General features: G+C 39.5%; 1 protein-coding gene and 1 non-coding gene across 3 annotated transcripts; one reads left to right on the forward strand and one right to left on the reverse strand.

The window, feature by feature from the left end:
- The first annotated feature begins 8,827 nt into the window (after positions 1-8,827).
- Positions 8,828-12,064, forward strand: LOC127783622 (uncharacterized). Of its 2 annotated transcripts, none has more exons than XM_052310812.1 (5): positions 8,828-9,034; positions 10,103-10,415; positions 10,567-10,671; positions 10,750-10,797; positions 11,549-12,064. In XM_052310812.1, exons 2-5 carry the CDS (start codon positions 10,149-10,151, stop codon positions 11,777-11,779), a joined length of 651 nt encoding a protein of 216 aa, XP_052166772.1. In that variant the 5' UTR covers positions 8,828-9,034; positions 10,103-10,148; the 3' UTR covers positions 11,780-12,064. The 2 variants fall into 2 exon arrangements, with proteins under 2 accessions (XP_052166772.1, XP_052166773.1); XM_052310813.1 differs by having other exon boundaries at positions 10,108-10,415.
- Positions 12,065-13,507: 1,443 nt separating this feature from the next.
- On the reverse strand, positions 13,508-13,578 carry TRNAG-CCC (transfer RNA glycine (anticodon CCC)). The gene has a single exon. It is a non-coding gene; the product is annotated as a tRNA-Gly (tRNA).
- Between the last annotated feature and the right edge of the window lie 12,676 nt (positions 13,579-26,254).

Here is a 26,254-nt window from a genome sequence, read left to right on the forward strand (position 1 = left end):
TTTATCCTCAGGTCAGTGAATCAACAATTTTCACATTAAGCAGAGGCGATCATGTTTAGGCTAAGGTTTGGGATTAGATTAAGTAAATAAACTCCAACACAGTGCCCTTCCTCCGTGTCAGCCAATCAGCCGTGCGATCTGCCTTTACTACACAAGGTTTGGCTCGATGTCCTTGACTCCTTTGTGCATACTCACTTATACTACTTTTGTGTATAACGTTATTGATTTTTTTCTAATATTTGACCATTCGTTTTATTCAAAAAATTTACGTAACTATCATTTATTTTGTTGTGACATGATTCGTCATCAAATGTTCCTTACGCATGACATAAATATTTTTATATTTATACAAAAATTTTGAATAAAACGAATGGTCAAACGTTGGTCGAAAAGTCAATGGCATCATACATTAAAATACACAGAGGGAATACCTTCTAGACCGATCAATTTGGGTGACTTATGTTGCAAATCCATGGTTCAGGTTTGGGTGCGGGTGGAGGAATTGTGCGGCCAATGCATAGCTGTAGGGGGTGGATCTGGTTTTTACATGACACCACTTAACTATGAGAAATTTGCATGATGCCACTTAGCTATGAGAAATCGCTCCAATTTCTCTCAATTTTATACATGAAAAATATCTACGGCCCATTTGCAATTCGATGGCAAAATTTCAGACTATTTTTAGTCTGGTGGCACATAGACCGTCCCATTGTTTTTATATCTGATACTCCCTTAGAGCAAGTTCAATAGTATAGCCCACTACTAGCTCCAATTCATATATAGTCAATCTAATAGTTAATTCATACAACTAAAAAGGTAGCCCGCGCATTCGCGCGGGCATGCATCATATCATAAATTGTATTATTTAATACACTTAATCAAGTTTAATAGTAGAGTCATCTATACCTTATATCAGAGTTAATATGTATAATGGCAAAATATAAACCGAAAAGCATTTGATATACGTCGAAAGCATGATTTCTCCATACTTTTTATAGCTTACTTAACATAAATAATTATTTATAATCTTCTTCGTCGTCTTATTTTAGACTTATTTATAATTATTTTAGACTTATTAGAAAACATGTTTACCCAATTAAGTGTAACATAAAAGTAGAGGTTTTCTTTTTTAATTTATTACCGATATAAGTTGTCACTTTTTATTAATGGATGGATTAATTGGGTGGGACATGAGGCCCTACATAGCCTAAGGTGAATATGATTGAATGGCTAAATACAACTGGGCAATATTATTTTTGGAATGTGATATATTGTCAATACACGCTTGAATAAGATACGTAGCAGAAGAAGGTGGCGGTAGATGGGATTTTTTTTAATTTATAAGGTATATGTAATCCATTAAGTTACAAAAGGACGACATGATGTTTTGCTTTCTTTTCTCAGAATTTATAGAATTTTCTCTAATTTATTAGAGTATCACGTGTGTGGCGGTTTAGAAGCGTTAGTAAGGGTCATATAGATAGTACGTAGAATATAGGAAAATCATTTGGATTATTTGAGCATATTAATTTTTTAAAAGGGACAATTACTCATTTTTGTATTTTGAAAACTAAATAACAATCTAACACTATTTTTCAAGTTTACTCATTTGAAAACGGGATCAGACGACAACTCTAATTTTAAAAAGCAAGGTCAAATGAGCAAACTTGAAAAATTGAGTTCAAATTAGTAGTTGTATTTTAGAACACGATCAAATAAGCAATTGCTCCTTTTAAAAAATACAAAGTAACCAGACTGTTTTCTCTAACTAAGGCACCGGATTTTATTTATACAATAACAATTTTTCACCTTCATATTTAGTTCTTTTTCATATACAGTGTATATCTAGTTTAGCTATGCCTATTTGCAAAACACTGAATGATGGTGCAACCTGTGTTTGTTAAATTATTTTATATTTTTATGGTAATTCGAATAACATCTAAAAGGGCAGCGGTTTGTTTGTCCCTTCGAATTATTTTTTAATGTAGTGGCTTAGACTATTCATATTTCAACTATTTTTTTTTCTTATGTACTGAATGTCTAGTTTAGTTATGCATGTTTGCAAAGCAATATATGATGGGGCAACATGTGTTGTTGAATTATTTCATAGTTTTTAGTGGCAAGTCCTCTAGCACGTAAAAAGGCAAGGCTGTTGTCCATCAATGAAACAATGATCAAAACATGAATTTACAATTTTTGTTTGGATATTATTGATTTAATATAGCTATCCATGTTTATAGACAGATGTATAATAATGAAATCTATGTTGTCATTTTTTTTATTGTAATCTATTGCTATTTGGATGACATGCCAAGTGCATGAGTGCGCCTGAATTGTCCCTCCCTCTCTATTGGTTGTTTCTCTTATTTTAATAAAAATATTGGTTGTTTCTCTTTTATTTTGATGGCTGAAAATAGAGAGGGAGGGACTGGCAAGGAATTAATAGTGTAGACAGATAGGATGTGGAGGTGGATAAGTGGACATCCATTTGACTCTTTGCAAAAACTAATTCTACAAATGAACCGCCGTCAAAACTTATTTCAAAAGTGACCCTTTTTTTCAACGCCAAATCGTGTGGCGCAGAACTTAGATATCTCAGTGCCACATCACCTGGCGCTGAATGCCGTGCCACTGTGGATGGAAGGCTGAGTCAGCGTGCCAACGTACATTCAGCGCCGCGCTATTTGGCGCTAAGGTGTTTAAGTTCAGCACCACACGATTTGGCGCTGAAAAAAAGGTTATTTTTAAAATAAGTTTTAGCGGCGGTTCATTTATAAAATTAGTTTTTGTAAAGGGTCAAATTGTTAAAATTAATGGGTGGATAAGACTGATTTTCAAATATTTCTAAAGATCTAAGTCAAAAACGATGTTTTTTTTAGATTTTACTTTTTTAATCTTTAAGACATGACGTAGCGGATTAAGATTCTTTGAAAGAAAATCTAATAGTTAAAAATAGTTGTTCTATCAATTTAACATGAAAGTTGATGGTTAATTGTTTAATTTTTTCATTGAATTTCGATTTTTTTTTCTAAGTTTAAAACGTGACACGCGGTGACTTAATTGATCTTTTATTGTGCAAAATGAATTCAATAACATAATAGATAATATATTTTTTAATGTTGCGTTCTTATTTCATTTGTCATGCAAGGGACAATGGTCTACGTTCAAAAATTAAAAATTAGTAGAGTTCCTTTTTTAAATAAAGTTAATGAGTTCGACGGTTTGATTTATCTTTATCTAGATACATCTAATGGTTTTTTTTAGGAGATACATCTAATGGTTAAAATAATATGTTTTCGATATAAATGAAAATCGATGAAAAGAATTTTTATTTTTTTCGTCACAATATTTTTTCTATACTAAAATTATTAACTACCGGATGGAGGAATCGTATGCAGTCATACTATGTACGTACGTACGTCCGGCCTGGTGGTTCGAGGGTGGGCCAGTGGAAGTGGAGGGGTTGTGGTGTTTTATTTTCTCTAAAGATAAATACCATATAATCTAAAATAGTGGGTCCATCGATTTATTAAATTGCCATGTGTCGATTTAAGAGCTATTTTAGCAGTACCACGTAACGGTTTAAGAGCGTTTGTAGGATGTTTTATGGACTTTTAGTATATAATAGATAGTTGCTTACTATAATATCAATATATGGTCTCACATATCATACACACATTACGTCTTGAAGTCTGTGCTGCAGCTGGCTACAAATCTATAGCCCGCTGCTCTTCTCTCTCATCGTTTATCTTATTAAAATATGTTTATAGTTAACTAATAGCCTGCTATTCTACCTGCTCTTAAGAAAACTTGAAATATATGGATGAATTTAGACTCAAATCAGGAATGGAAGAAGTGACAACGCCCTCGTTTGGTTTCCCAAGTGGCGCACGGGCAGAGACCAAGGTGGTGTTTGGTTGGAGGGACTAAAGTGAGGTTAAATTTAGTCCCTAGTTCCTAAACACCCCAAATTTTCTTTGTTTTGTTAAAGACTCGCTTATCAATTCCGAAGCATGTGTTGGTTGGAGTAGGCTTTGCCACTAAATCCTTTCTTTAATCCGATCGATGGGACTAGACATTGGTCTCTTAACAATTGACAGAGATTCTCTCTCTTTTTACTACAGTATAACAATTGACAAAAGTTCATGTCCTGTCTGTTGACAAAGATGCCATATGTTCTGCCTCGTGTGTCGACTGTCGACCACGGTTTGGATTTGCACGACGACTATTTTGGCCCGATCCTGTAGCTGTACGCGGCTCGATGTCAATCAATAATGTAAGCGACTCAGTTTTTTTTTTTCTCTTTCCCTCGTCTTAAAAATTAGCGAATGTAGGACGAGTCTAGTTTCAAACTTTTTCTATAAACTTTTAATTTTTTCATCACATCAAAATTTTTCTACACACAAACTTCTAATTTTTTCGTCACATCATTTTAATTTTAACCAAACTTTCAATTTTAGCGTAAACTAAACACACCCGTAGTGAAGATTTCCAAAGGAAAAAAATGTAGTAATAATTCGTGAACTGAAAAGAAACCTTGCAGCAGTGGCAGCCGGATGAATATTGTGCAGTCTGGACAACCCTAGCTGAAACCACTTTAGCTCGGAATTTATTCTAAAGTGAATTGATTTTTATCCTCTTACATACTACTACTCTTTTACATACTACCTTCGTCCAAAAAAAAGACAAACTCTGGATTTCCGTGTCCAATTTTAACTGTTTGTCTTATATGAAATTTTTTTATAATTCGTATTTTCATTATTGTTAGATGATAAAACATGATTAATATTTTTATGCGTAACTTGTCTTTTTTATTTTTTTCATAATTTTTTCAAATAAGACGAACGGTCAAACGTTGGGCACGGAAACCAGGGTTTATCTTTTTTTTTGGGACAAAGGGACTAGGCTGTGTTTAGTTCACGCCAAAATTAGAAGTTTGATTGAAATTGGAACGATGTTACGGAAAAGTTGGAAGTTTGTGTGTGTAGGAAAGTTTTGATGTGATGGAAAAGTTGGGAGTTTGAAGAAAAAGTTTGGAACTAAACAAGGCCATACTCTTGATTTACAAATCGAGAAATTTGATCTTTTTAATATTTCTAACCAACACTCTTCACTATTACATTTTCTATAGGGATGTGACCATGTGGGCAACGTTTTTATTTTAGAATTGAGGGAATGGTAACCAAGCAAATCCTCAGTGTTTTTCAACAGAGAATGGCAATCTATCTGCAATGTAGTGAAAAGTTCGTATGTATCAGTACAAGCTCTGATCTTGTTTCGTCCAATCGGAAACTAGCGTGTTTGCCCTGTTTTATCCGTCTATTTTACTAGATTGTTTTTACAAATTATTTGCTTCCCGCTCCTCAAATTACATTTTTAAATAAACCTTTTATACTATATTTGCTTAAATCACTTGTTTTAATGCTATTTGTTAAATTTAGTTTTTAATTATTTAATTAGTCCTACAATAAAGTGAATAATCCGGTCAATAAACTACCTGAAACGTGTCCTATAGTACCGGGGTGATCAAGCTAGCCCTACATAGATGCAACACAAACACAAAAATAAAAGGAAACCCAATGCGCACATGCAGACAAAAAACGAGCAAATGATGTTGCATTGTTGATTTCTTGTGCTGTCCTCATTGTGAACCAGCTGTCTCTCCATGTATATATACTAGGAGTAACAACAAGTGTAGTGATAAAGTTTAGTCTATGCATAAAGTAATTTGCACATTGCTTAGGATCTAGCTTAACAAGCATATTTTTTTAGCGAGATGCATCGATCAGGGCTTGACGAGTAATTTTATATGTCGGCACCGAAAAGTTACCATGGCTTTCCGGTTTTTCAGACCTCTCGCTTGGATGCTCTCACTACTTTATTCAGACATCATGTTGAGAATATACATGGGCATGAGTAACTCGGACAGTATCATCATGTCATAAGGCTCTCGCCTAGCGAAAAAACAGAGCTCATTGTTTGCTCAAAACTTGTTAGCCACGGTCAATTTTTAAAGCTAGGTGAGTATAGCGCAATTAGTTATTTTTTTCTTAAACCAATCCACCTAAATTTAAATCCTAAACTCGATATGTGGTGCTCTTATTTACAGTTAATTATTTTTTTTTTGATAAATGATGTTCATGTCTATAGAGTTGTTTGTGTTTACTTCGTCAACTTTAAGATATGTCGGCTGAGTTTTCCGAAGGTGTTCATAAGAATATGGTGTGCGTGTGTGCGTCCACAAGGATGAATGTGCGTGTCTCGTGAGCGCTTGCATTTGTATCGTGGTTTTTAAAAAATAAAATTTAAAAATTGATTTTTATTTTTTTATCAAAGTTTATTTTTCATCATTGAACTTTGAGTCATTAAGAACACATGTAGAGAAGTTTTATCCATAAATATTTTTTTCGCTAAACAAACTGTGGACGAAACGATGGGGATGATGTTTTAAAGGGCAAGAGGCTATCAGAGTTACAAGCAGAGAAACACGTTGAGGTGATTGTGAATTGGTGGAAGAGACACCGAGAAACTAACATTACCTTTTCTCCAAGGCCAAGCGTGACTATGGGAGTTTCGAATTGCCGATGCATGTGGTGGTGCCATGTCCATGTCGTCAAATGGTCTAGCAATGATAGTCCGAGTTGCAATAATTTCTTACCCTAGGAGACTATGATCTTATCATGCTAACATCAGAGAGAGACGTGATCGTTGACATGTGAACGTCATTGACCTTGGATCCACATGTATGTTATTAGGGTAGTACCAGTGGAAGACACGCATAGCGTACCTCTAGCCCATCTGCGCTGCGAAATTGGCTCAAAATCATCTATAGGTCATGCCACCTATAGTGCTCGTGACCTCTTTTAAATGGTATAACTGGGTCAAGTTACCTGTGAGACCACACAACCCACAATGCGCGTGACCAAGTTGAAGCACAGCCGATCGGGAACGCATTTAAATTACCCCATCTGCCCCTTCCTAACACGCATATTCATCCACATCACGTGAGCTCCTACCTAATCGAGAAATGTTTATACTATTTTACTAGAACGGATGAATTGAGTAACCGATAATGTTGAGCGGCCAATCGCTCAACAAACTCCGAAACAATGGCGTTTGGAGCAGTCACAAATCCACCGGGGGCTGTGAGGCCAACAGCACAAGATCCAACGTCCGAGTCATGACTCATGAGGGTGCTTTCATCATGGTGCGTACGTACTCCTACGCTAAAAAGAGCAGCAGCTGCTGCTGCTGCCCGTTACATCGATTGCGTCGACACATATGATTGCCTGGAAAACTACTCCATGGGTGTGTTAGTTACTTGGAAAAAAAAGTTACAAGTTTAAAGAAAGTTAAAGTTTGAAAAAAAAATTGAAAGTTTATGTGTGTGGGAAAGTTTTTGATGTGATATCATGTGATGGAAAGTTAGGAATAGAGAGAAAAATAAACACGGCCCATGTAATATACGCACACAAATACGGTAGAGTATACTGTATACTACTATACGAAACTGATCCCTATGCATATGCATGCCATGGTAGCGTCGCTTTTGACTCGTGTAGTAATAGGGTAGCTTGAGCATGAGAGTGAGAGCCATAGACATGATCGAGTCAAGTGGTCATCAGTGGTCGTGATGGCAAGCTGCAGTGCCTCGTGTGCACCATACCTCCTGGCTCAGTCCCAGGCCTAAAGCTTTTGGAAAACCCCCTTTTTTTTCTTTAAAAAAAGATACTACAAATTAAGAAAAACCTTTTCAATAGCTAAAATAAGATTATTTTTACACTATTTTATTTTTCCTAAAATAATTTTATTTCTAACAATCATTGCATTGGGGTTCATGACAATAGCCATCCCAAAATAAGTTTATTTTTTTATCCATGGAACACATGCCAATACAAAAGTAAAAAGATTAGAGTATCCCTACTTTAGCAAATCTCAATGCAACTATTTATCACTTTATCTACTTCTAATATAATTATTACATACTTTTACAAACTCCGATGCAATGATTACTCTATAAACAAACTTATTTGGAACAAACGAAGAGATCTAAAAATATGGGAGTACTTAATATGGGACGGAGGAAGTAGGAAGAAGGTATGATTATGGGATGTAGACTCTAGCCTGTTCCGCCCTCTGCTCCATGTACGGTCTACCCAAGTGAATCTATGGAGTACTCTATCTACACAAACATCGATCTCGCCCAATTTTAGATTCTAATGATCAGGGTAAAGTACGCTCCTTTTGTTAAAAAAAAAGCCAACCTGAATAAGGATGGGACGTAATCTAGGACAACGAATTTGAACATGCCCCATCCTTACCTAAGTCTAGTTGTTTTTTTTTTGGAGGGAGTAATGCGGTAGCTGCAGTGCGTGGTTCCGTGAGAATCTAGGGTTTCTTTAGTTTGAAGCTAATTATTATCGGATATAGATCCTCTGCAGTAGCAGTGGCTGACAAGTGAATCCGATCTCACATGCCAGCAGTAGCTACTACAGATGCAGTATAACAAATTTTTCTCCTACTACGTTGTTTTTTAAGTAAATCGCTAAGCATAACATTTATCTATAAATTATTTTTAGTTTGCTTTCTTAATATTTTTATCAACTTATTAATCATGGATTAAACAATGAGATGACGGTCCACACCGATGAGTACTACCTCCATCCCAAAATAAATAAACATAAAATATGAGCACATAACGAATCTGGTCAAAAAAAAATATATTCTAGTTTTTGTTTATTTGAGATGGAGTAGACAGTGGATTGCAATAACCTGCACATATTCCATCAGGCATTAGCCGCATTTTTATTGTGCAGCTCCACCCTGACTCTCTTTGATTCCTGAAAAAGAAAAGAAAAAAAAAGAAAAGAAAAAGAAAAACCGAGTCGTCTCGTCTCCTTTGCGGCGGCGCGAGCTTTGGACTCGTCGTCTCCGTCCCGCGCGCGACGAGCGCGACCAGCGGCCGCCGGCGTCTGCTGCTTGCTCGCTTGCTTGCTTCCGCCCCGCCGGCGCCCTCGCTTCGCTGTCCGCTGTGGTGAGCATCTCCGTCCGCCACGCGCCATCCCACACTCTTTTTTTTTTCTCGAATTTGCGTTAGCCTTACTAGCTTCTCTTTCTAGATCTGGAAGCTGTTTGTCTCTCAATTTTTGCCTTAAACCCTCCCTAGTACTAATCGCAGTTTAGTTTGTTCCCAAAAGGAGAAAAAAAGAGAGAAAGAATTGACTATTTGGGAACAAATGGGAGTAGGTCTGCCCCTGTAAAAATATGTGTTTTGTATACAGTTTCAGTGCAATTACGCCTGCGAGATGAAGTGATTTCAGTGATCTGTTCAAGAACGGCAGGTATAGGAGAGCAGCCGATGGTTCAGTTCCGAATTGGTTGTGGCAATGCTAGATGGCAAGGTAGCAACTAGCAACTGCTTGTTTAGTTTCTTCTGAGGTTGGAGCTTCACCGTTTGGAAGACATTTGTGCTCTTGATTTTGTGGTCACTGGTCAGGCTTGCCTTTGCAGAGACGATAGGCATCTGATATTTGCTATGGCTTTCAGACTTTTGTACTTTGGTGCCTGTGTGTAGTTAGTGTTGAACTTGGATAACGTTCTCGTCGGTTGAACCCCAGCATTATTAGGTTACAGTAAGTCAGTAACTAGTTGTTTTTTTTGCATTCTGTGAGATTCTATTGTTTGGTGAGTTGTTCACTGCTTAATAAAATCTTTAGAACAATTATTGCCTTTCTTTTAGAAAGAAACAATGAGATTGTGGTTCTTAATACAACATCTGTGCAGATAAGAAAAATCATATGGTTCTTGTTTAAATTTGTTCAGGGATCTGACATTTTCTACTGTTACAGTGTTACAGATTTTTGTGTGCCCTGTTGTTAACTTTTCTTCATGTTGTAATGCTTGGACCCCTATCCTTGGGGCAGATGAAACTGTCTGCTATAGTTTCTTCTGCTTGCCTGATGCTTAAGATTTTTAACAAGTTGTACATCCTCAATGACACGCAAGCCTTTTACGTACTCATGAAAAAAAATTGGTGTTCACATCCTGCTTTTTGTCTGGTGTAGTTTATGTCTTACTAATCCATTTGTTGATCTTTGTTCAGTTCAGGATTTTGGGATAAGGCTATTTGTTATTTCTCAAAAGTGTAAATGGGTTCAGAAGGACCTTCAGTTGTTACTGTACATGTGACTGGATTTAAGAAGTTTCATGGGGTTGCTGAGAACCCAACTGAGAAAATTGTGACCAATCTTAAATCATTCGTGGAAAAGAAAGGATTGCCAAAAAACCTTGTGCTTGGAAGCTGCACAGTTCTTGAAACTGCAGGGCAGGGGGCACTTGGCACATTATATAAGGTTTTGGAATCTTCCATTGCGGAAAGGGAGAATGGGTCATCGGCTCAGGGGCAAGTAATTTGGGTTAGTATCCACCTTTCTTGATTCCACATCAGATACTGCTGTAATGCAGTCGGCACCTTGCATATTGCAATGCTCTCCTGTCTGAAAAATAACTATTTGCCTTCAATGCCACTCAGACAGTTGAATTAATTATCATTCGAAAAATGTTCAGATCCACTTTGGAGTCAATAGTGGTGCAACAAGGTTTGCTCTTGAGAATCAAGCTGTTAATGAAGCCACCTTCCGTTGTCCAGATGAGCTAGGGTGGAAACCTCAGGTTGCGGGTTCATCCATTTACTCCTCTCTGTCTATATATATCGACACTGTGTTTTACCGGTTTGATGGTTCCATGCAGAGGGCTCCCATTGTGCCATCTGATGGAGGAATCTCACGCACAAGAGAGGTATATGTTAAAACTTTCATCTGAAAATTAATGGATGTTTGAAGTATAGCTACAAACAGCACAATTACTTGTTTCTTTTTTAGTTTCCACATAATTCTATGGCTATGAGCCCACAAGACTCCCTCCCATTGAAAGAAAAAAAAAACAAATTGCAAAGTAGAACACCAAAGATTGTTAAGTCTGCTGCAATAAATTCACTTACTTTGCAAAGTAGAACACCAAAGATTGTTAAGTCTGCTGCAATAAATTCACTTACTTTGCAAAGTAGAACACCAAAGATTGTTAAGTCTGCTGCAATAAATTCACTTTCTTCACAGTTACCTTGTTACTACCTTAGAGCCACAAGGGCAAGTTTCAGAAGCACTATTGAATATTTCTTTTATTCATTTTTCTTTCCATCAAACAAAATCAGTTAGCTGTAAATTCAAAAGAACAATGGTAATCTGTGATTGCCTGATTACAGCAAAGTACAAACTTTTATACAGAAATAAATCACAGATACCCCCCCCCCCCCCTTGTTCTTTTCACCAGATGTTCAGAACACCCATCTTTTCTGTTTACAAACTTATCATAAAAGAAACGAATGTAAGTTCAGTTTGTTGCCTGCACAGTAACGCAAGCATGGATAATTAATATCCACATTATATTGAATGAATGCAGCTTCAATCATCAGATATTTCATGTCTTGGATTGAGAGCATTGTGAATCTTGAGACTAATCATGTTCTTCTGAACTCCTCATGAATGAGCAGACTACCCTTCCGGTAAATGAGTTAACCAAGTCACTCCGGAAGACAGGCTATGATGTAATGCCATCAGACGATGCTGGTCGGTTCGTATGCAACTATGTGTATTATCACTCTCTTCGGTTTGCAGAGCAACACGGCATCAAATCTCTGTTTGTACATGTGCCCCTGTTCTTGACGATCGATGAGGAGGTCCAGATGCATTTTGTTGCTTCCCTTCTCGAAGCTCTATCTTGAATTAGGAAGAAAAATACAATTTAAGGTTGGAAGCGGACTGAATAAAATTGTATTGTCATCGATGATATTGGTCTTGCTCCAACGGGTGTATTTAAGGGGAAATGGCTGCTTAGAGTGTGTTCTTGGTGAAATTCCACTTGTATGTATGCCACTACATAACATGATCTAAACATGCATGGGAACTTGGTTTTCAGATGCTGCGGTTCCATCCTGCTTTTGCATTTCTGATGCCAATGCGTTGGTGGATCGTCAGTAAACAAAGCATGCACCCGTCACTTCAAACTTCGTATATTTGTCATTATTTTCTTCTCCATTTTGCTTTGATAGAAACAGAAGCAACATTTCTTCGTCTTATGCTTCAGCTTTCACCGATTGTGTTCAGTCGTTTTATGCTAACTAAACTCCTCAAAGAATCAGCTTTGCCTTTTGGTCAGACAAAGAAGCGAGATCAGTGCCTCCTTGAATTCAGTTCAGGTTCAGGTTCAGGGTTCAGGCATCAGAAATTCAGAATCTCCAGAACAATTTGCTGCAGCAGAGCCGTTCTGACGTTCTTCCTGAAACAAAAAATTCTACTATATAAATGTGAATATGATGTTCTAATCTCAATTTTGAATGTTATTTATTTAATTCTAAAATTAGTAATTATCAAATGTAATTGATAATAGTCTTTTTTTTTAAAAAAAAGCTATTCCATTAAAAAACAATTTATTTACTATTAATATTAATATTATAATGTTTATAATATTAATAATAGTACCGAATATTAGTGTGTAGTTTGGAACTAGCAAATATGATAGTAGCTAAACATTATTATGTTTCTAAAATAAAAATATTTTTCTTGCAAAAAGGAATACAATAAAAAAAATTGATAAACATGTTGGGTTAAAGATGTGGGCCTAAAATTGAAGATAAGTGTGCTAGATTTTTGTTTCCGTATAACTATTCGAAAATTATCCGGATAGTTTCCGGTTGTTTTCTGTTTCCGAAAAAAAAATCCAAATTAATTTCTGCTTCATAAACTATTTAGAAAATGCCCAATTGACACAATCCATTTCTGAAAAAACATCGGGATCACAGAAACTATCCAAATCGTTTTTATATCCCTGCTTCATACTTTCTGAAAGGACGTAACTATATAGCTAGTGGTAGCTGATTTATCTAAACCAGCTAACACTCTATCTATAAGAGGCATCATCCATCTATATTTCAAATACAATTTTCTCTTAAACTAGTCATCTGATCTACGATCCGATTACACCGTTGTGTTCGTAATAATTAAATCTTTACAACAAGATCTCACATGATTATATTTTAATGAAAAATCACAAATTACTTTTATGATATGTCTAAATTACTTTTAGATTTCACTAAGTTACTTCTTAGACATATACAAGTAAATTCAGTAAAGGCTAAAAGTAATTTACATATATTATAGAAGTAACTTAGAACAAAACGAAGGTAACTTTAGCATGTCATTTGAAGTAAATCTGTTCTACAACGGTGTAATCGGATTGTAAATTGAATGAGTAATTTAAGAGAAAATTTTATTTAAAGCATAGATGATGATAGAATATTTCCCCTACTTGCTCAATGGATTAATAGCAACCAAAACTCCTAAAGTAACAGCACGTGGGTGTCTCTGGTTAAGACTAATTAGAGAAGGGCTGCCTGCATAAAAAAAATATACTGTAATTAACGAACAAAAAGAAAATAAAAATTAAGTGCGAGTGCGCATCCGGGGAATCGAACCCCGGTCAGTACCGTGGGAGGGTACTATGATACCACTACACCAGATGCGCTTAAACAATAACTCAACTCAAGACACTATAATTATACACATTTTGTTTCTCGTTGTTGGGACATCGATCTGGGCGGTAACAATAATCATAGCTTTTAATCTCTCTTAGTAATTTTGAAGCATATCCAAATTACAGACATCGACAACTCGAAGATGGATGGAGTCGTCCCGGCCCAAATCTCCTGAATGCATAATTAGCTTAATTGGCTCGTCTAGTCCCAAGTGTCGTCCAATCTCACTTCACTGACAAAATACACACACCCTATCGTATTCGTCTCCTACTCCAGCCGTACAAGCCAAGACGAATGAAACTGTCATCTGCCTGTATGATACTGTACTCTACTACAGTATCTCTCCCTGGTGAATTGTACTACTCCTCTCCTCCCTCCGTCAAAAAAAAAAAAGATAAACTCTGAGTTTTCGTGTCCAACGTTTGACCGTCGGACACGTTTGACCGTCCGTCTTATTTTAAAAAATTATGAAAAAATTTAAAAAGATAAGTTACGCATAAAGTATTAATCATATTTTATCATCTAGCAACAATGAAAATACTAATTATAAAAAAATTTTATACAAGACGACAGTCAAACGTTATACACGGAAAGCAGGGTTTGTCTTTTTTTTTTTTTTTTTTTTTTTTTACCGAGGGAGTACTACTCTACTAGAGTAAGTACAGCATTTCACGTGTTCTTAAGACAAAAAGTGTTCTTAAGTAAGATGATGAGAAGAGACTTTGAATGAAGAGAGGTCTTAGATTTGAATGTTGCTTTGGCACATGCCCATGAATATGTGTTAAAACAATCATGTGAGTTGTGGGATGTAAAGTGTGACCTTTTATATGTGCCTAATAAAATATATATATTTTTTTTCAGTTTTTTGGCACCAGCTGGTGCACTCCTATAGGGTTTTCCTACAAGTGTCCACTCCTGTTTTTTATTTGCTCAGGTCAGTCTAGTTCACACCGTTTGATTGAGAGATTTAAAAGCTGATAGAGTTGGAGTTAGAACTCTGTTAATCAGGCACTAAAAGAATACTTAATTTAATTTAGTCGCTCGTTGTCGCCGGATCTCACACACGATGACCAGAATTAAACATCACCCGCGAGACGCGACAAAGCTCATAGCATGTAGCACCAGGTGGTAATTAGGCCCTGCTTCTTTCAGCTTGGGATTATCATAATCCAGATTATTAGAAGTAAGCTGAAAGAAATAGACAACTTATTGAAGTAGCTTATTATAATCTGGAGCCCAGCTTATTATAATCTGATAAGCTTATTTAGGTGAGCTTTTTCTAGACTATTGGGTGAAAAATTACCCACCATGCCCCCCCACTCCCTCTTTAGACTTGCAAACCCAATAATCTAGGCTATAATAATCTAGGAAAGAAACAACTAACCACTTATTCTACTACATATTATAATAGTAACCTGATTCAATAATCTATATTATAATAATCCCAAGCTGAAAGAAACAGGGCCTTAATCACCTAAACCACCACGTTTTTGGAGTATAAATGATTACGGCGTCCAAAACCCAACTACTCCAGTGCATGAATCACTGAAATTTTTACATTTTGGTCCTTTTTAAAAACTTATTTTACAAATAAACCCCTGGAAAAACTTAAATCGGAAATGGTCCTTTTTGGGGCGCCAGAGTCGCTGGCGCCGTACCCCAACATGGCGGCGCCAGCCACACTGGCGCCGTGCCTGTGCCACCGTGGCACTAGGGCTATCGTGGAGGTGCTGACTGGGCAGAATGGGGGCGCCAGCCACACTGGCGCCGCTCCTCATACCACGGCGCCAGCATGGCTGGCGCGCCCCTCCTCTGTTGGCCGACCCCTTAAACCCCGTGGGCCCCACCACCTATCTCCTCCCCACTCCCATTTTCGCCCAAGCACCAGCCCGAGCTGAGCAGCAGCAGCTCTCCCCCTCTCTCTCCCCCTCACTTCCCCACCTCAAATCCACTCCATTTGAACTTGTTTTTCGCGGGATTTTTCGTGGAAATCGAAGAGAAAGGTAGACTCCTTCATTCACCCCTCTTTTTTTTCGTTTTTATTGGTTGAATTTGTAGATCGGTGGGTAACCCTAGAACCCCTTTTTTACCCAAATTTGTGATTTTTAGCATTTGTTCTTAGGATTGGCTTGTTGTAGTGCTACATGTTTGCAATGTACTCATTGGTGTCACGATTTTTTAAACCATATATATGGTAATGTTAATTTTTGGATGGTTTGGTTGGATGGATGGATGAAAAATTATGGTTGAGGCATGAAAGTAATTTTAATTTGATGGACTTGATGTTATAGTCTATAGGTTAAACTTTTAACCATTAATTGTATGAAGGTGAGAAAATTTTGGTTGCATTATATAAATTGATTATAGTTAACTAGAACTAGGTTGGGTTGTATGACGGAGTATTTGTAATATTTCGATGTGTAATGCACTAGTAAACTTGTTGATAGTTGTAGGTGGATTAAATATTTTTTTGGAGTAGTAGCTTTGGGACAATTTAAGTTATGCATTGGTTATAATATGTCGGTTTGGACTACGTTTAGGAATGAAGATTTAATTTTTGTTGCAAAGTTACATTTGATTTTTTGGTGTAGATGGATAGACTTGTTTGTGTTTACTACGGTGGTAGAGTGGTGGAACCTTATGTTGGTGCACATGTTGAGTTTGAGGATATGTCATTGAAGACCATTTTGTTTCCCACCCACCCAACTCTAGATGAACTAAGGTCACGAGTGAAAGAAGTTCTTGGATGGACCGAGGATAATGTGGAGATTCATTTTTATGGGAGATATGATGTTGGTCAAGGGCATAAGTATATATTAAATGTGATAGGTCAGTTGGAATGGGAAGTTTACTTTGATTTGGTAAAAGAGTCTCAGTTTAGATCTATAGAGGTGTTTGCATCAAAGTTAGTTCGTACCGTAGAAAATTTGGATCTAAACAAATCTCCTTCTTATCATTACGTTGAGAAGAATTTTGTGACATATTATTCTTGTCGTGGAGGGGGTGCAAGTAAGACTGAGTTGGTACGAGAAGACTTGGAGGGGGAAGGAGAGAAGAAGAGACCTTTGCTTGGAAATGATTTATGGGAGGCAGGACCATCAAAGAGACATTGCGGTACTGATGATGTGGATGCAGCGAGGGAGATGAAAAGGGAGTTAGTACAAGAGGGGCTTGATCTAAGTGAACATTTGTCGGCGAGTGTTCATTGGTCGTTGTACGGAGTCAGCCCTGAATACCCGACAGAAGTAGCAGGCCAATATGTGAATCCAGATGATTACTTTGATGTCGAATTGAGTGGTGGTCACGATTCTGTCTCAGTAGAAGTCAATAGAGATGATGTTGACGAGGAGGCAAGTGTTGAGCAATATGATGTTGAATTTGCTGAAGACTCTGATGATGACCGTCCATTCCCTCCACTTACTAATAATGACAAGTTAGCATTAGAGGAATGTCGTGCGTTTGAGAAGGTGTTTGGGAGGAAGCCGGACATTCCTGAGTTTAGGGACCTAACACATGCCCATGGTGCACTACTAGATGGCGGCATCAACCTAGATCAGTTGCCAGAACCATTCCAGGTGGATGGTCTCAGAAAGGGTTTAGAGTTCCCATCCATGGTCCATTGAAGATATGGCTCCAGGAGTACGCCATCGTGCACCATCGTCCATACCATGTTGTCAATTCTGCTGCAAATAGGAGGTACACTGTTAAATGTGAAAACCTACGGTGCAAATGGAAGGTCCATGCAACTAAGAGGTCTAGTGGCACGTGGAGGATATCACGGGTAGGTAAGGAACATATTTGTGCTACTGCCGAAGGTTCAGGGAGCCACCGGCAGCTGACATCAAAGTTCATAGCAAATAGGTTATGCAATGCCATAAAACTGCAACCTACACTCTCTGCTTCTGCGTTAACTTTGTATATATTTGAGGTTTTCCAGTATAGGGTGAAGTATGGCAAGGCTTGGAGGGCACGAGAGGAGGCTATGAAGCTCATTTACGGTGAATGGGGTGAAGCGTATGTCCGTTTGCCCACTTTGCTGCAAGCCATTAAGCAGAGGAATCCCAGTATGGTCTACCACATCGATACTCATCCTGATAGGGTTGTCAACGTTGATGGAGTGACCAAGAAAATTTTTATGCGTGCATTCTGGTGTTTTGGTCCTTCCATTGAGGCTTTTAAGCATTGTAGGCCAGTACTAGCTATAGATGCAACCTTCCTAACTGGGAAATACGGTGGTGCCTTGATGACTGCATTATCAGCTGATGCGGAGGACCAACTTGTACCTTTATCTTTTGCCTTGTTGGAGAAAGAGAATTCACGAGACTGGTGCTGGTTTATCGATCTTGTCCGACGGGTTGTGATTAGGCCGCATAGGGAGGTTTGTATTATCTCAGATCGACATGCTGGTATAATGAATGCCATGACGACTCCTGTTCCAGGATTGCCACCGGTTCACCACCGATGGTGCATGAGGCACTTCAGTGCTAATTTCCACAAGGCCGGTGCGGACAAGCATCAGACAAAAGAGCTCCTAAGGATATGTTAGATTGACGAGAAGTGGATATTTGAGAGGGATGTTGAGGCACTAAGGCAGCGTATCCCCGAAGGTCCTCATAAATGGCTTGAAGATGAGTTGTTGGATAAAGATAAGTGGTCTCGTGCATACGATAGAAATGGCCGCCGGTGGGGTTACATGACAACCAACATGGCCGAACAGTTCAATAGCGTGCTAGTTGGTGTTCGTAAGCTTCCAGTGACGGCCATAGTATCATTTACGTTCATGAAGTGCAATGACTACTTTGTGAACAGACATGATGAAGCTTTGAAGCGAATCCAGTTAGGGCAGCGTTGGTCCACCAAGGTTGATATTAAGATGAAGGTGCAAAAAAGTAAGACAAACAAACACACTGCAAGGTGTTTCGATAAGCAGAAAAAGACATACGAGGTCATAGAGAGAGGTGGTATAACGCGTGGTGGTGTTAGATTCGGCGCAAGAGCCTTCAAAGTTGAAGGTGAGGAGAATTCATGTTCTTGCCAAAGGCCATTGCTCTACCATATGCCTTGCTCATATCTTATCCACGTTTATCTTATTCATGCAATTGATGAGGAATCTCCCAACCGAATGCCGTATCAATTCTCTTCAAGAGCCGTTGTGAACACATGGGCAAGTCGCTTTGAGCCATACCTCGACCCCACACAGTGGCCACCGTACGATGGTGAAGAATTTGTTGCTGACCCAAATTTGAAGATTAAAACAAGAGGGAAGAGGAGATCGAAACGATTCAAGAACGAAATGGACTCGGGTCTGGGTGGTTATGGAAGGAAACCACCTTCATGCGTTCAACTTGATGCTGCGCCGGTGCAAAATAGATGCTCGTTGTGTCACCAAGAGGGTCACAAGAAAACTAAGTGTCCTAAGCATCCACAAAAGAAGAAGTCCAAAAAAAATAAAAGTGTTAGGGAGGTAAATAGTTTGTTTTCCTACTCATGTTCTCGCATTCATTTTCTTTTAATATATGTCACATTGGTAACTAACGGTGAATTTATTACTTTTTCATGTAGGATGGCCGAGGAGGGACAACCGCCGACTTACCCAGCCTTGGAGGCGTACTACGAGGCCCGTCATCGCGGGGCTGCGATCGAGGCGGGGAGGGTATGAATCGGCATTGATTCACTTGTGCATAAGTATCGGTAGCGTGTATTTGACATTATATTAACTAATTGATTTACAATTGCTAATGCAGGTACTTCAACCGCTCCGAGTCAGAGCTCATGCCCCCCCCAATGTTCGACGATAGGTACATCCCGTACGTAAGGGCGGCCGGGTTGCTCGGGGTGGCCTTGGTCGTGAACAGAGGAATGCCAGTGTTCAATGCTCCTGCGTTGACAGCACTTGTGGACAGATGGAGGCCTGAGACACACAGCTTCCACCTCCCTAGTGGTGAGATGACCATCACTCTATAGGATGTGGCTATGATCTTGGCCCTCCCATTACGGGGGCATGCTGTGACGGGCAGGACAGAGACTCCTGGATGGCGTGCACAAGTGGAGCAGCTGTTTGGCATTCCACTGAACATTGAGCAAGGGCAAGGGGGGAAGAAGAAGCAGAATGGAATACCCCTGTCTTGGCTGAGTCAGAACTTCTCACATCTTGACGACGACGCTGAGCCATGGCGTGTTGAGTGTTATGCCCGTGCATACATCTTGCACTTGTTGGGAGGGGTTCTGTTTCCTGATGCTAGGGGTGACATTGCTTCGGCGATATGGATTCCTTTGGTCGCCAACCTTGGTGATCTGGGCCGTTTCAGTTGGGGCTCAGCAGTGTTGGCGTGGACATATAGACAGCTCTGTGAGGCCTGTTGTCGTCAGGCACCATCATCCAACATGAGTGGTTGTGTGCTATTGATTCAGCTGTGGATGTGGTTAAGACTACCAGTTGGAAGGCCTAAGTGGAGGCAAAGCTTCACTCCTTGGCCCTATAATGAGCCAGACATGGAGAAGACAGTGGCCTACCTTTTTGAGAGTACTGCCACTGCACATGCTCACCGGGATGTGGCGTACAAGCATTATGTCAATGAGATGGACTGCTTACAGCCTCAACATGTAAGTACTTCCAATATCACTTCTAGTTAGACATTTACTTCTTTAATTGAGATACTAACCAACGACATCTCTTCAACTTTTGCAGATTGAGTGGTTACCATACCACACAAATGAGGCTTCAAGCCTGACCCTGAACTCGATGTGCAATCAAGACTCTGACTATTTCATGTACCAGTGCCCATTGATTTGTTTCTGGGCAGTTGAGTACCACCTTCCGCACCGTGTCATGCGACAGTTCGGGAAGAAACAAGACTGGCTGGTTGAGGACATCTCAACTGGAGTTGAATTACACAAGTAAATATTTCTTATCTTTGTTTGCTTTCATTGTCAATGTTCAATTTTGTACCATTTAACCCTTGTCGATGCTCACTATTGTTTCATCACCTTCTACTTGTCTAGGTATGACAGGGTGAGAACAAAGAAGGTGAAAGACTGGAGGCTAGAGCATAATAGATACATTGATGAATGGAGGACAGCCGGAAGGAACGACAAGTACATCGAGAGTATACACCAAAATCATCTTTTCTCAGAGTACCTTCGTTGGCTGCATAGGACATATAGACTGTTCCTCCGCCCTACTTGGACGGAAGCCGACATAGAGGATGACCGCGACTCCGATGAGGGGCGGAATCCCTATGATGTCCGGACTAGAGTTGGATATCAAATGGAGCACGCCCCACTTAGAGACAGAGTCGTAAGTTTTCTTGCATTTGTCAAAGTTATTTCCATTTGCACCCTAGACCCTAACATATATCTTCTCACGCTTTCAGTCGAGAGAGCTCCTCAGGAGTGTGAATGAAATGGGGCATGCCCTCCAAGCTCCGAGGGGTGGTGAGGACACGGAGAACACACTCCGCAATGTTTTAGAGGTAAAATTTATTTAGCACTTTGCATTACTTGAGTTATGCCTAACAAACTTCTTTTTTTTTTTTGAAATGCAGAAAGTTCGTCAAAGGTGCCGGAAACTTGCAGCAAGATTAGGTTGCAGGTCGGTTGGATTGGACGACGTGTACCAACCTCGGAGACTACCACCACCACTACCTCAATCCGCGCGTCCAAGTACCGCTCGACACTCCATCAGGATAGAAGAGCGTGAAGGAGTTGGTGGCTCGTCATCGTCACGCATTACGCAAGGGAGGGGAAAGGGGAAGGCGCCAGCTCCACCTAGCGACGACGATGACGACGAGGACGAGGAGGATGAGGACTACGTCGCACCAGACGCTGAGGAGATAGACATGTCACAGCTTCCCGACGCGCCTGAGGGGACGCAACCCACGCAATACAACTTGCGATCCACTTGGGCAGTGAAAAAGAGGTAAAATGAGCTTACCATTCTCAAATGTTATTTGATTTCCCTTATTTTGTTTTTAAAATGTTTTAAACATTAGATTTTCAAATGTAGGTACACTCCGGGCTCGCAAGCAATTCGGCGCCAACGGAAGAAGTGATTTGTATGAAGTTAATCTATTGGTTGGTAGTATGACATATGTGATGCACTTTGTGATATAAAATGTGATGTACTATGTGAGGACTATGTGATGGACTTTTGACATTATTTCATGTGTGGAATATAGGATGGACTTTTGGCATTGTTTGATGTGTGGGATATGTGATGGACTTTTGGCATTGTTTGATGTGTGGAATATGTGATGGACTTTTGGCATTGTTTGTTTTAGTCGGTACGAATTTGTGAATTGTGATTTGAATTGCGAACTATGAATTGGTACATTTGTGCAATATGGATCTTCAATTTGCAGGGAAGCAGAGGGAGGCGCCAACCACCCTGGCGCCGCGGTTGGGGAGGGCGGCGCTAGCCAGTGCCGCGAGGCAGAAGGGGTTCGGGCTGGGGGGAGGGCGGCGCCAGCTACCCTGGCGCCGTGGTCCATGAGGGCGGCGCCAGCCGAGACCCGGAGCAGAAGGGCTTCGATGGGGGGAGGAGGGGGGCGCCAGCCACCCTGGCGCCGCGGTCTGGGGGGGCGCCAGCCGTTGCCCTGAGGCAGAACAGACTTGGCGAAAATTTTGAGGGGGGAGAAAGTTGGTGGGGCCCGCAGAGAAGGGGCACGCCAGCCATGCTGGCGCCGTGGTATGAGGAGCAGCGCCACTCTGGCTGGCGCCCCCTTCGGCCTTGTCAGCTCCTCCACGACAGCCCTAGTGCCACGGTGGCACGGGCACGGCGCCAGTGTGGCTGGCGCCGCCATGTTGGGGTACGGCGCCAGCCACTCTGGCGTCCCAAAAAGGACCATTTCCGGTTTAAGTTTTTTCAGGGGTCTATTTGTAAAATAAGTTTTTAAAAAGGACCAAAATGTAAAAATTTCAGGCATGAATCACGCCTCCGAGCGCCCCGCAAGTACAGCCAATCAATCAACAACGAGAAAGCACTCGTACTATATACTCCATCCGTTTCTAAATATTTGATACCGTTAACTTTTTAGCATATATTTGACTGCTCATCTTATTATAATAAAATTTGTGAAACATGTAAAACCATATGTATATATGAAAGTATATTTAACAATGAATCAAATGATAGGAAAAGAATTAATAATTACTTAGTTTTTTTAATAAAACGAATGGTCAAACATGTTTTAAAAAGTCAACGACGTCGAATATTTAGAAACGGAGGGAGTATATATTTATTCTTTCCCAACTTTTAACTCTCGTTTTTCACCGCATCCCAAACTAATAACTATGTGTTTTCTTCTTTTAAACTATCTATAAGAAATGTTTTACAAAATCATATTAATCCATTTCTAAAACTTTTAAGCTAAAACATAGTTAATTGTGCACTAGTTACTCCGTTTTACCCGTGGGGTCAGTTACTTGGTTCCCAACTGTGCATACCGAACGTATCCTAAATATACGGCGACAATTCTTAGATGAAAACTCATGTAAGCTAAATTCATAAAAGAAAATCTCACATCTCACGTATACAGCTTTCTTCGTCCAAAAATAAATGAAACTAGCATGTTATGTGATATATTAGATTTATTTATTTTAGTAATGAAGGCGTGGAAGTCATGATGGTGGATAACCAATACTAAATTCTTATATTTCCAGATGAAGAGAGTAGCGCCCCATACAATTGAAAATTCTCTACTTATTACACATCCCTGCTTTCTCTTATTTCCTATCAACAGTACACAAGTGAAAATAAAAATGAAAAAAAGCCAAATGAATCCACAGTGCCGCCGCCTCGAGTTGTGACTTTCACAGGCCCAGCAGCATGTTTAGTCGCTTACGCATTTCCTTTTTTTTCACTAGTTGGAGTACTGTGCATTTAGGAATTAAATTGATTTCCCGACGGAAATGTGCGCCATGTACGTGTGGTTGTCTATTGGGAGCGGCTTTGCTGCGAATTACAAGGATGCAAGTAGCACACGCGTGCCCGTGCAGGCCACTCTTCCCCGCCCACCACCGGGCACGCGTGTGCTACTTGCATCCTTGTACTTTGCAGCAAAGTGCTAATATATTTTTTTTACAATTAAGTATGAATAAATAGGAAGCTAAAAAATTTTAAAATATGAATTGAAAGTTTGAAATATCTAGAGTTAGGGCCTCTTTGAAATGGAGGATTAGCAAAGGAATTTTGGAGGATTCATTTTCCTAAGGATTTTTTCCTATAGAGCCCTTTGTGATTCATAGGAAGAGGATAGGAAAACTTTCATAGGATTGCATTCCTATGATCAATTTCATAGAAAAATAAGCAAGAGGTTAGACCTCTTGTGAAACTTTCCTTTGTTTAGTGTATCCTGTGGTGTAATCAAAGGACTCTTCTCTTCATTTCCTGTGTTTTCAATTCCTGTAAGATTAGAAAAATATACAACTTCAATTCCTACGTTTTTCCTATTCCTATGTTTTTCATATTCTGCGTTTCAAAGGGGCCCTTAAAAGTTTTGGAATATGAATTAAAAGTTTTAATTGAGTTGAAAAGTTTTGCAATTTAAGTTAATACTGTAGTTTAAAATTTTTGGGTGGATTTTTCTTTAAAAAATGATTTGAGAGTTTTAAAGTTTGAGTGGAAAAGTTTTGTAATTTTAGTTGAAAGTTGAAATTTGGGTAGAATTCTTAATTTCAAATTGTGGGTTCAAAAGTTTAAATATCTGTGTTCAAAACTTTAAATTTTGAGTTAAAATTGAGTTTTAAAATTTGAGTCAAAATTTTCACCAGTAGAAACCATCTGAGTGCAACTATTAATTTATGAAACTATCAGCCAGTGTCCATCTTAGGCCATGTTCTTTTCTCCATCAAAAACTAGATAAACTTTAAGATAAAAGTTGCATGCTTTTCAAACTGCTAAATGGTGTGTTTTGTGCGAAAACTTTCTATATGAAAGTTGTTCTAAAATATGAGATTAATCCATTTTTCAAGTTTGTAATAATCAAAACTCAATTAATCACACTTTATTACTACCTTATTTTACGTGAAACACTTAACCTTTATATTTATCTTTTATCTTAACACTGCCTTAAAAGTAGCGTAAAGGGCAATAGAATCCTCTTCGTATGAATACGATATATGCTTTTTGGTACCAATATGAATATGATGATAATGTAAAAGATGCTTCGCTGCTCCATGAGATGTGGAAACCGATATGCACTATGAAATTTTGTTGACCTATGCTTGTTCCCAATGTACCTTCCTAGACATGAGTTCCGTGATAACTTTTTCTTCAAGACTATTTACACATATACACTCAATGCAATGTTTATCCAATGCAATGCGAAGCATGACAATATTCCAACTTGATTGATTAATGGAGGTCGCGTCCTTGTTACCAATATAGACCCATTGTAAAAATTGTACTATCAACAAACAGAAAAAATATATGCTCCACTTATTTGTAGCTTAACGTGAAAATGATGAGTAGTTTAACTTGTCGAGGCCAATACAAGCCAACATCTGAAATTTCAACCATTTCAGAGACCAACACTAGTACATAATCCTCTATTGATACCGGTTGGGAAGCCATCATAAATACCGGTTTCCTAATCAACACCAATTTGGCGTGGTACCTTTGCCTATCCGTAAAGATGCAGGTTTTAGAACCGGCGCCTATAGAAATTATAACACTTATAATCCTAAAAAAAAATTAAAAAAAGGATTATATTGATGTTTGAATCAACCGTAACATGGCTCAAAGCATCGGCGGCCCTTGATGCCTAGTCACATCTGCAATTTCCCCATCCACATTGCAAATCATCAAGAACACAAGAGCATATGCACACATCGAAAACAAACGCAGACCAGGAAAACAATAACAAGCTAATCATATCACGGATCAGAACAATTCATATCATAGATCAAGATCTTTCGTCGTGGCTGACCATTACATGTTCAATGTTCAACATAACGGACTCACCATCCCAGTGGATCCGGTGAGCCATGACCTCAAGAGGTCAGATTCTGTAGCCATGCACGACGGAGAAGGTGGTAAAGCTGATGCCTCGCGGTTCCACCATGCGCCGGGCGTGCCCATTGTGTTCGCTGTTGGCGCCACGACGATGACGGTCTTCATAGACTGTATCTCGTCTTCGGTGGCGGCAGCGGTGTCGGCATCAGAGATGATGACGATGTGGACATGGTGGAACTGGAGGCGTTGACCTATGGCGATGAGGTTGGAGGCGGCTGGATCCGGCAAGCCCCGACCTGAAGAAGGCTGGATCCAGCGGGCCCTAACCTCCAGGCGTCCAGATCCGGTGCTTGGAGGCGGCGAGGAAGTGGCGAGGAGAAGGAGGCAAAGGAGAAGGAGGAGAGGCGGCGGACAGAGAGGGAGGAGGAGAGGCAGTGAAAGGAGAGGTGGCGTTGAGAGAGAGAGAAAGAGTGGTGGGGAGAGGATAAGATAGTATGCGAGAGCGGTGTGGTGGATAAGGAGAGGGCTCGGCTCGGGGACGGATCGAGCGGTGGTTTTTATGGGTACCGGTTTTTCAACTGGCACCTATAGTATTGATACCGTTTTTTCTCTATAAGCCGATACTTATGAGGTATTTTGTACCTCTTATTATCTTTAGAATTTATCCCGTTATAAAAATTCAGCCAAAACGGCAACAAAAATCCCCCCCCCCA

This window comes from Oryza glaberrima, chromosome 9 (genome assembly GCF_000147395.1).
Source record: "Oryza glaberrima chromosome 9, OglaRS2, whole genome shotgun sequence".
Classification (NCBI taxonomy): Eukaryota; Viridiplantae; Streptophyta; class Magnoliopsida; order Poales; family Poaceae; genus Oryza; species Oryza glaberrima.

Bases quoted from the DNA above. Each gene is read 5' to 3' on its own strand.
- LOC127783622 (XM_052310812.1), top strand. From the start codon at position 10,149: ATGGGTTCAGAAGGACCTTCAGTTGTTACTGTACATGTGACTGGATTT. The intron at 10,672-10,749 runs GTTGCGGGTTCA...GGTTCCATGCAG, and splicing joins AGCTAGGGTGGAAACCTCAG to AGGGCTCCCATTGTGCCATC. The intron at 10,798-11,548 runs GTATATGTTAAA...ATGAATGAGCAG, and splicing joins GAATCTCACGCACAAGAGAG to ACTACCCTTCCGGTAAATGA.